The sequence below is a fragment of the Fukomys damarensis genome, unplaced genomic scaffold (assembly GCF_012274545.1).
Source record: "Fukomys damarensis isolate Sample0158 unplaced genomic scaffold, DMR_v1.0_HiC HiC_scaffold_37, whole genome shotgun sequence".
In the NCBI taxonomy this organism is placed as follows: domain Eukaryota; kingdom Metazoa; phylum Chordata; class Mammalia; order Rodentia; family Bathyergidae; genus Fukomys; species Fukomys damarensis.
The window spans coordinates 1,500,927-1,511,091 of record NW_022900949.1 but is presented as its reverse complement, the minus strand read 5'-3'; the positions used below and the strand labels follow the sequence as shown (position 1 = coordinate 1,511,091).

The following is a 10,165-nucleotide window of genomic DNA, read 5'->3' as shown; positions in this document are numbered from 1 at the left end:
CGCAGCACTCCTGCCTGCAGCCCGGCTCGGACAGGGAGGCGGCCTGCTGCGTGGCCCTGGCCTGCCTCTCCCCCTCTTTAGAACGGAAGCTCCGAGAAGTCAAGAAAAACACCAGGGGTCACACAGCGAGCCATGAAGAAAGGGCCCACATGCGGGTCTAACTCTCAGAGCTTTGCCGCCCTTCCTTTCAGCTCCTGCCTCTCAGCGTCTTCAAGCTGGTCTTGGCTCCGGGGGCCCCGGGGTCCCGCGGGATCAGGTGCGAACCCTGCCGTGGCTCTGGAAGCCGGGCCTCACACACCCCTGCTGAGCTCCCGCTGCCCGGCTCACCTGGCTTCTCCCGGCCGGTGCCTTTGCTCTCCGCGAACTTCCTGAGCAGCTGGTCTACACTGACGTTCTCGATGTTCTGTTTGAACTCCTCATGCACCTGCGGAAGTGGGGGGGTCACCTAAGGTCCCGGCCCCGCCTCCAGCTGCGTGCCGCCCCCCCAGCTGGCCTCACCTGCCCGATCTGCACGTGAGTGTCTTCCACTGAGTGCGCGTAGGAGCCCAGCAGGGCCTTCATGTGCCGCAGGTGGGTCTCCTCCATGGCTTGGAAGCGCTGTGAGGGGGGAGGAGGGCCATGGGACCCAGCCTGACCAATCAGAAAGCCCAGGTCCCTAGCTGCAGCGATTGATTTGGGGGACAGCCAATGAGATTCTGCCCTAGGACTTTGGCTGGAAGCCTGGGAAAAGAGACGCTTTGATTCCTGAGGCTGGAGGTTGTTGGGATGGAAATGCAGGCCGCTGGTGACCACTCCGCCTCCACGTGTATGCACACGCATACATCTGGTGGCAAGCAGGAGTGAAGGTCCCCAGGGAGGAAAATTCATTAGACAAGCAGAGAGACACAACTTCCTGCCCACACCATTTCAGCACCTGGATCCAGCCATGCCTGAAACTTCCCCGGCCCCTAAATAACTTTGCAGTTCCCTGAGCCTATAAATCTGTCAGTTTAGATAAAGGCTTCTATCACTTGCAACTTAAAAAGAAAATCTGATTTTGCACACGTGGGTGGACAGACACTCAAAGATGCAGTCCCCTGCCAACGGTCACGTCGCTGGTGAGGGGTGGAGGCCAGATGGAAACTCAGGCCTCTGGGCGGCCTCTTGGCTCTGTCCTGCCTTGTTCAAAATCCTTAATAACAGAGAAACGGCAGCACATGGAGCGGTTTCCCTGCACCTGGCCCTCAGCCAGAGAGCTTCGCCAGAACGGCTCACAGAATGTTCCCAATCCCACCCGACAGGGGGTCTGGCGGCCTGTACTGTGCGGAGGGCTTGCAGCCTGAGGTCTGCGGGTTGGGGCTGGGCATTGGAGGCTCTGGACTTTGGGGCTCGCAGCAGCGTGGGCCGGGCCAGTCGGTCCCCGGTCCTCACCAGTGCGGAGTCCAGCATTTTCTGCTCGAAGTCTGCCCGGGCAGAGTTGTACTTCTCCACGGAGTGCCGCAGACTCTCGGCTGCCTTCTTGGCTTTGCTTTCCGCCTAGGAGGCACAGGGAGGGGACAGGGCGACCCTGGTCATCAGCAGTGGACGCGTGGGTGGCCTCGCTGGGTGACGCTGCCACCGGCAGCAGCCCTCCCACCCCTGGGCCAGAGCAGACCTTGTCCACCTCCTTCTGGCTGGTGTTCTCTCTGCGCAGGCGCTCCAGATCCACGCAGCGGCTCAGGTAGTTCTCGCGAGACTTGGGCAGCAGATGGGTGACCCCGGCGAGCAGCTGCACCGCATCCAGGGTGCTCCCCACTTCCTCCTTGCACTGCAGGCAGAGAGGGCTTGTGGGTGCCATGTGCGCGGGGGCCCAGGGTGACCTTCTGGGTGTCCCAGGTGCTCTGTGCCTTCCAGGGCCACGGCTATTTTCTGAGCATTTTATTAATTTTAAAGTATTTAGGGGGCTGGGGGTGCAGCTCAGAGGTAGAGCGCTTGCTGAGCATGTGCGAGGCTTGGGTTCCATACATAAAATTTCACAAGGGCAAAAAAACAAAAACAAAAGAAACACCCCACGTAGGTTCAGCTGGATATGGTAGCTCACACCTGTAATCCTAGTACTTAGAGAGCCTGAAGCAGGAGGATCTCAAATTGGAGCACAGCCTGAGCACGCACGTTAGTGAGATTATGTCTCAAAATAAAAGGGCTGACCCATAAACAAGCAAACAAAAAGGCTGGGGATGTAGTTCCGTGGTAGAGCACCCTTGTCTTCAATCTCCAATAGTGGAGAAAAAGAATATTCTAGAACCCTGTACCGATGCTCTTTGGCCAGAGGGTTATGGTCCAACAAATCATCCAAAGGTGAAGATACCGCAGATGGAAAACTCGCTGACCCACCTAGCCTAGGCACAGGATGAGACCACCCATTGCCAATTCGCAATTCTGCCTTCAGTTTCTACTAAACGCAGAAAGAAGGCTTTTGCATCACTGTAAAGCTGAAAACTCCTATGTCAAAGCACCATCAACGGAGAAATGCACATCTCAGAGTCTCCTATTATTAAGCCTCAAATGGGTGGGATCCTGAGTCCAGGGCTCCAAAGATCTGAGATTCTAGGTTTGTGAGCGTCTAGAAATGCGAAATACTGACATCGGTGCTCACAGACCGGGGCCAGCGACTGCTTTCTGTAGAGAGGGACAGAAAGTAAAACGTGTTCCACTCAGCAGGGACATTGGACCCTGCGCTGTGGCTCAGAAACCTCACAGGTACGAGGCACAGGCGTGAACGCGGCTGTGTGTCAATAAAACTTTATTATTCCCCACTGAAGCCTGAGCATGCTGTCACACAGCTCTTGAATGTCACCAAATGGCTATCTTCTTTCGATTTTTTTTGCTAGCCTTTTAAAATGGGGATTTAGCTTAGCGAAAGGACCCAAGTTTGATCCTCGAGTTCAATCCCAGGTACCAAAAAAAAAAAAAAAAAAAAAAAAAAAAAAAAAAAAGTAAAAACCAAGAAAGCAAAACAAATACAAATGTAAAAACCAGTCTTCGGACCAGCTGGCTAACCCCGCCTCCAGAAGATTCCCGCCTTTTGTGCACAGGAGGTGGCGGGTGGGCATCCTGCCCACGCGCTACCCGTGAGCTGCATCTCGCCCCCCCACTCGGAATTCGGCCCAAGCCCGCTCAGTCTGTGTTCCGCGCATGGGTACAATTCCCAGCGGCTCCACCAGGTCCCGGGAGCCCCCAAACACGCACCTTCTTGTGGATCCTGAGCTGCTCCTCCCCGTAGCGGAGCACGTCCTTGATGAGGTCCTGCAGCTTGCGCGTCAGCTCCAGGTGGCACAGGGCCAGCTTGTCAGAGGACACGCGGAAGACCTCCCAGAGCGGGGCGAAGGTCCTGGGACAGGCGGGTCACTCCCAGGCGGGGTCGCCCCTCCCGCTGCCTCTGCCCCGGCCCCTCCACAGCACCCCGCCTTGAAGCGCAGCGGCCACAGGGACTTGGCCCGTGCCAAGGACGCCCCACCTCACTCACCCCATGGGGGTCCCGTTGCTGGCCAGCTTGGAAAGCTTGGCCATCGCCTTCGAGTAGGCCTCCTCGATGGTGGCCCTGGGTGACAGGATGGAGAAGGTCACCTTCCTGCTGTGGGCCTCAGTTTCCCCATCTCGGATATCTGAGCAGCGCCTCTCCAGGGAGAGCGATGTGGAAATTTGGGGGAGTTTTTTTCCCCCCTTATGTATTTCGCTGTTTTTTTTTTAAAAAAAAACCAGTGGAATTTGTAGCAACAATAGGTAAACAGGCTTTTTGAGCACTTATGATAGTGTAGGCACGGCGTGAAATCCTTTGCATGGTTTATCTCATTTAATTACAGAGAAACACTGCTAAATGCCTAGCTAAATTCAGTTTTGGTGGGGCAGGAATGTGGCCGGTTGGAAGCCATGCCCGCGGGAGCAACGGCTGCCTCCCGTCGTCCGTGGTGTCTCCCAGGGATGCTCCGACACGCAGATGATTTCTTCATATGAGTTTTCATCGATCAGCATGACCAGTCGGGTTTACAAATTCGCCCCTACGGGGGCGTGGGACAGGACAAGAGTGCGCATGCCCAGAGGGGTGGGGCGTGGCCGAGAAGGGCGTGGCCGCGGGCTGTGGGCGGGGCCGCAAGTGGGTGGATCAGTGGGGTCCTCACCTCTCACGGATGAAGTCGGCCAGCTCCTTGGTGGAGTTGGGTCCCTGCTTCACGCTGTGGTACAGGACCTCAAAGCCATGGTTCTTCTCACCCTGCAGGGATGTGGAGATTGGGGGTAGGGGGAGAGGGCCTCTCTGTCACCTAGCAACAAGGGCCAGGCAAAAGAGTCAATTTGCAGAAGCCCTCTGTTGGCGGTCGGGAGTGAGCTGCTCAGCTTTGCGGCATTTCTCCTTGGTCATGGGCCTTGAACTGGTCTAATCAGTGAAAAGCCTGAGAATTTTGTCCCATGGTTGGGAGAACACTCTCATTTAATTTTGTGTCTGTCTTTCTCTCTTTCCCTCCATTTTTCTATCTTTTCATAAATGTGAAGATGTTAGGAGCAAAGTGGGAACCCTAAGCTTTGGAATCATGCCAAGCTGGAAACAGTCAAATAGCACATGTGTTTAGTGAAGTTGCTGGATCAAACCAAACCTGCAAACCACATTGCCCACCGCTCTTCACTGCTGTACGCCAGTACAGCCCTGCCATTTAAATCACTGTCGCTGCTTTCTGTCCCATGTGAGAGCCAGGCCAGGGTCCAGGTCTGAGTCGCTCACGACCCAGCAGAGCCCAGTCTGGAATGAGACCAGTGACCCCATCTGTGTCCGTCCACTTTGGGTTGGTGATGTCCCCTCTCTGGGCCTCAGTTCTCTCCTCTGGCCAATGGGGAGACGAGGGTCCTAGCTCCCCAGGGTCTTGGTGACACGGGGCTGGCAGAGCTCTGGCTTCAGGTCGCAGCCCTTGCTCCAGCACCAGCTCCAACAGGGCTCCCTGCCTGGCTGCCGAGGACCCAGGGGGAGGCTGCACCAGGCACCGCTGCCCGGGCTGCACGTGGGGCTGACTAGCTGCCAACACTGGCCTGCTTCCAGGACTCGGCAAACCCAGCTGGCGTCCCTCAGGGTGGGCTGACAGCCTAGGGGCTGGGCGGTCTCCAGGCGGCCCCTCTCCTGTCACACTCCCTCCATGGCTCCCTAGTGCCTGCTCTGCCCTGGCTCCCAGGGCCTGGGCGTCTTCTCTGGTTTGTCACCCGATGAAGTCTCCGTGGGCACCCAGGGCCGCATTGTCACCCAGGTGAGAGCCAGGCTTATGCGGGGCTCCGGGGCAAGGGACCAAGGCCAACACGAAGCATCGCATCATCCATGTTTCTGTCACGGACTGAGTCTCGGCCTCCCTAAGTCGGGAAGACGGGAATTTCATTCCCTTCCCACAAGGGGAAACCAAGGCTCAGAGAGGCAGCGTCTCTGGTCCTCGGGCTCCCAGCAGAGCCCGATTTGCATTCTGATCCTGGCGCTCAGCCGCCCAGCAGGGCTATCTTTGGGTGGGGCTGGGGGGTGGTTTCTATTTTCCTCTGCTAATCGGCCTCTGCTGCAGTGAGCCGAGCGCCTCGTGCCATAAAAAAGAACTGAAAATACGGGTAGGTGCCTCGTGCTATGAAAAGACATTGAAAATAAACGTAGGCGCTGCTGTCAGAGTTCCACGTGGGCGTCTTCTCTCCTGCAGTGGTCAAGCCCCTTACACAGGTGCTGTCCGGGCTCAGAGAGGGACAGACCCTCGGTGCGGTCACACAGCCACTCACTCAGGCCAAAGTGGGGAGTCCGACCCTTAGGGAGCGGCTAGAGGGCAGATCCCTGCAGGCGGCAAGGCGTACGGCCCCTTTAAGAAAGCCAAGCCAGTAAGGGGAGCCCGGGCTGGGGAGGGAGGAAGAGCGAAGAAGAGGCGGGACTTGTTGCTGGGGCAACCGGTTACCTAGCAACGGGCTTCTCAAAAGCTCAGGACCTTGCAAGCGGGGAGGGGGCCTCTCCTGGGTGCTGTCCTGCTCCCACCAGCCTGGCCCTGGAGAAGAGCCCTTGCTCCCTGAACTTGTCCCCAGTGTCACACCTCTGCCTGGAATCCCTCTCCTCACCCGGCCCCCACAGCCCACAGCAAGCACAGCTCAGGGTCCAGGCTGTCCCGGGGTCCCATGAAGGGCTGGGGGTAGAGATGGCTGTGTCCCCCAGACTGGATCTCCTCCCTGGGGGCTGGGGCTGTGGCCGGAGGGAGGGGATGAATGAAAGACTGAGTGAAAGCACAGCACGAGCTGCCCTGGGTCGCACTCAGGTCCCAGCCCCCAGCCCCAGCCCGGATGAAGGGCGCAGGCCGCGGGTCAGGGAAGAACCCCAGCTCTCCAGGGCAGAAGGACGTGGGACTCCTGGGAGTTCAGCCTGGCCCCGGGTTCGAGTCCTGCCTGCACTTCATCACCGGGCAGTTTTCGGGTCACAAGAGTCCCATGCTGGGCCTCAGTTTCTCCGGGGTTAAGCTGTGAATCACTTGCCCAAGGTACAAAGCCTGTGAGGGCTGAGGTGTGGATTCCAATCCAGCCCCTCTTCCCACTTTAACTTCTACAACCTGCAGACCCTCTACCTGCCCAAGGCTCTGTGCACATGACACAGCCTCCCCATCTCCATAAAAGTCTCTATCCAGAACCCCCACCAAAATAAGAATAGGTCTTACCCAAAAGTGCTCTCCAAAATAGGACATCCTGATGGCCCTTGTGAAGACCCCGCCCAGGACCTATCTGAAAAGAAAGGCAAGTTTGAGCTTGAGTCATAAGTGGTGCAGGGCTCAGGAGGGGAAATTCCAGCTCTCCTCCCTGAGGAGGACAGAAAGGGAGGAGGAAAGAGGAAGCAAAAGCCCCAGGGTTGGGAGCATGCCAGGGCCTTGGAGAGGATTCACCCGTGGTCCTGTCACCCCCAGTCTGGGAGAGCAGATGACCCAAGTCTCATGGGGTCAGAATGCAGTAGTGGAGGAATGGGGATGTGTGGGGGTCTGGATTGGAGGAAGGGCGTGGAAGGTAGGGTTTTTAAGGCTGTGTAAGAGTTCACAGGCAAGGATAGATGATTGATAAGCCCAGCAAGGGGGGAGAAACTCTGGGCCATTTTACAGGTAGTAAAGATGAGTCACCTGCAAGGAGGGAGCTACTTGCCAAGGTTACAGCCAGGAGTAACAATGGACCTGCTCCTGAACCAGCTGGGTGAAGCCTGAGCTCTGCGCTCCCTGCTGGCAGCTCCTGTGGGAGAAGGCATCTGGTGAGAGGTGAGCCCAGGGTCTCTGCGTGTCCCCAAACACCCCTTGGGCCTTCTGAACCCCTTACATGCAGCTCTGCCCAGGAAGCCACTGCTCACCCAGTGTGGGTCACTGTCCAGCTCTGTGCCTCAGTTTCCCCATCTGTGAAACAAGACAGAATACCTAGCAGGGGTCTCACCGGGGGACCCTGCATCCCGCTGCACAGGACCCACAGTGGGGGAGGGGCTGGGCATCCCGGCACAGTCTCCAGGCTAGCTTGTCACCGTCACCAGAGCCCGCGGGCTCATCCATAATTCACAGCACAGAGGGCGGCGCTGCAGCAGCTGGGAGTCCGGGGGCTCGGTGGTGGCAGGGACAGGGACCGGGGCGACCACAGGACAGGAAGATCTCTGGGCCCTGGGGGAGGGACTGAGGAGGACCTTGTGCCCCTAGGAATCCCCTGTGTAGGAAGCCAGAGTTAGACTTAGGCCAGATGGAGGGACAAAGACTGTGGAAGCCTGGATTGCAGGAGGGGGCTTGGCAGTGGGGGCTTTAACGCATAAAGAGGAGTTTGTTAGGCAAATAATTAGGGTTTCACAAATGGACTCAAGTACCACCTAGGGCTGGGTGATGCTTCAGCCCTGAGAAACTTGGGCTCTCAGTGTCGTCCCTGGGGAAACAAAGCCTGGCACAGCGCCCTGTCCTGGGGGAGGAAAAGCCCCCAGTTCCCCATCATTTCTTCTCTTGGCCATGGGGTGGGTCACTGTTCTCTCCAGATCCCTTAGGACCCATTGGCCCCACATGGCCACTGAATTTCATACTAAAGGAGAGATGCACTCCCGCATCCCCGCCTCCCCGTGCCACAGTCTGCCTCAGGCTCGGTGGCCCCTGGGGTTGGTGGCTGCAGGAAGTCCTGCCCGGTGTGAGGTTTCCCAGAAACCCTCCATCTCAGCGGTCTTGGGGCTCCGTTTAGGTGGCTGTGGCCTCCCCACCCTGTGGAGTGCAGGACCTTTGGGTGCCGTTCCTGCTGTGGACGTGCGTGCCCCTCACCCTACCTGTCCCGCCCCCGCTTAACAGACGGGGACACTGAGGCACAGAGGCCTCCAGCAGCCTCCGGGCTGACGACTGGCCTGGCTGTGGCCACGAGGGGCCCTAGGGCCTCCAGGCCTCGGCTCTGCCTCCCGATCTCACCGCCACCAGGAGCCACCACTGCCGCGGCCCGGCCCAGGAAGTGACACCTGCTACCGGTCCCCAAGCCAGCCTGGGCAGGGGCCTCCTTCCTGCTCCTGCTTGGGGATGTGAGGGTCCCCTGCTGAGGTTCAGACTCACCAGATGGGCACAGGGGAGCCGGGAACCCCGTGGGACGGGGAGGCAGCAGGACGGCGCCGCCAGGCCCTGCCACTTCCTTCAGCCCAAGGGGAGGCCTGGGTGTGCGGGGGACAGGAAGCTCACCCCGCCCCGCCTACACCCAACTGCAACCTTGCCTCCTGCCCCAGCCGGCTCCCCTGGGGCCTCCCGGAAACACGAGAGGCCACATGGGCGGGTAAACTGAGGCACCTGACCTGGGGTGCCAGGCTGGGACTGTTATTACTGAGCCAATAATAAGAGAGTTTGGCGACCGCAGCGTCCATAACCCGGCTGGTCTGGCCCCAGCATCCCACAGGTCGCCAGGGTGGCCCAGGGCCACCTCTTCATGGCGACTGAGGTCAGGCGGGAGGAGCTCTGTGGCCCAAGGAGGCCCTGAATGAAGATGAGATTCAGAACTATGACAGCACTGGCATCGAGACAAAGGGATTGGTATTAAACACAAAGAGATTTCCTTCATCTAACCCCCCCCCACTCTGATTGGAGAAGTTACCCCCCGCCGACCCCTAAAAGCATCTGGCATCCCAAAGCCTTCGCTTCTGCCGCTGAAGGTGAGGCCAGCTCTGTGGGAACCCAGAGCTCCAGCCTGGCAGTGCCCCAAGCCCAGAGACGACAGCACCTTGCCCAAGGTCACACAGGGGCGGCTGCTGTCCCGAGCTGCCTCTCGCGCTGCTTCCCGGCTCTCTTCCCAGGACCTGGGGCTCAGGAGCTGACCAAACAGGGCAGGGACAGAACAGGGCAGAAAGCCGAATCTGGGAATCAGGTCAGGGCTGCCCAGGCCTCTGGAGCCCCTGACCCTTCTCTGGCTGACCTCAGACCACCCCGGACAGGCCGCTTTGGACTTCCAGGGCCCTGGGCCACTGGCCTCCCTGGGTGCCTTGCTGTTTCAGGGACACCTCTGTCCTGGCCCCCTCTGGGCCCAGCCACCGGGGCTGTGGCCACTTACAATCTGGCTTGGTCCTCACACTGGTGTCTGCCGGTAGTGTCTCCTCTCAGCTGGCACCCAGTGGGGAAACTGAGGCATGCACCCATGGTCCCCAGTGACTCAGCTACTGAATGGGCATCTGAGCACCCATCCTCTGTCACAGCATTTGTAGACACCTATAGATCCCTGAACGAGTACCCGGCTCTGCCCGGGCCTTAGGCTCCGCCCTGTCAGCCTCTGGCTTCCAGTCTGCCCTGACCCACCCCACGCACACCGACAACAGTTGATATTAGAACCATCACATCTGCACTCCCAGGGCCGCCACCTCCCAGTCTCTTCTGATCTCCCCCATAGGGTTCAGCCCATTTCACAGAGGAATAAAACAAGGCAGCAGAGGCCAAGCCACACCTGGGGGAGGGACTCAAACCTGGGGTGTCGGCTTCCCAGCCCAGCAGTCACCCGTGCCCGGTGCACCAGGGACAAGGGAGATGCCGGTCTGTCGCCTCCCTCTCCTCGCCCAGGACCCCACCCGGGAGCTGGCTCAGCCCAGCGTGGGTGACGGTATGTGGGTCAGGGTGTGCCCGGGGCAGCAGACCGGAGACCGGGGTGCCTGAGCCACGGCGCTGAGGTGACGCTTGGTGGCGGGCAGGACAGTCCC

General features: G+C 59.0%; 1 protein-coding gene across 1 annotated transcript in view; it reads right to left on the bottom strand.

The window, feature by feature from the left end:
* Fcho1 (FCH and mu domain containing endocytic adaptor 1) overlaps window positions 1–8,600 on the bottom strand; it is a 15,765-nt gene extending 7,165 nt beyond the window's left edge. The window contains exons 1-10 of the mRNA XM_033759387.1: window positions 7,337–8,600; window positions 7,138–7,221; window positions 6,666–6,729; window positions 4,137–4,228; window positions 3,485–3,559; window positions 3,208–3,349; window positions 1,634–1,786; window positions 1,411–1,515; window positions 499–597; window positions 328–424 (exon numbers count right to left, since the gene is read on the bottom strand). Coding sequence (XP_033615278.1) covers window positions 328–424; window positions 499–597; window positions 1,411–1,515; window positions 1,634–1,786; window positions 3,208–3,349; window positions 3,485–3,559; window positions 4,137–4,228; window positions 6,666–6,692 — 790 coding nt within the window. The 5' untranslated portion in view covers window positions 6,693–6,729; window positions 7,138–7,221; window positions 7,337–8,600. The remainder of the gene's footprint in view (window positions 1–327; window positions 425–498; window positions 598–1,410; window positions 1,516–1,633; window positions 1,787–3,207; window positions 3,350–3,484; window positions 3,560–4,136; window positions 4,229–6,665; window positions 6,730–7,137; window positions 7,222–7,336) is intronic.
* Window positions 8,601–10,165: the final 1,565 nt, after the last annotated feature.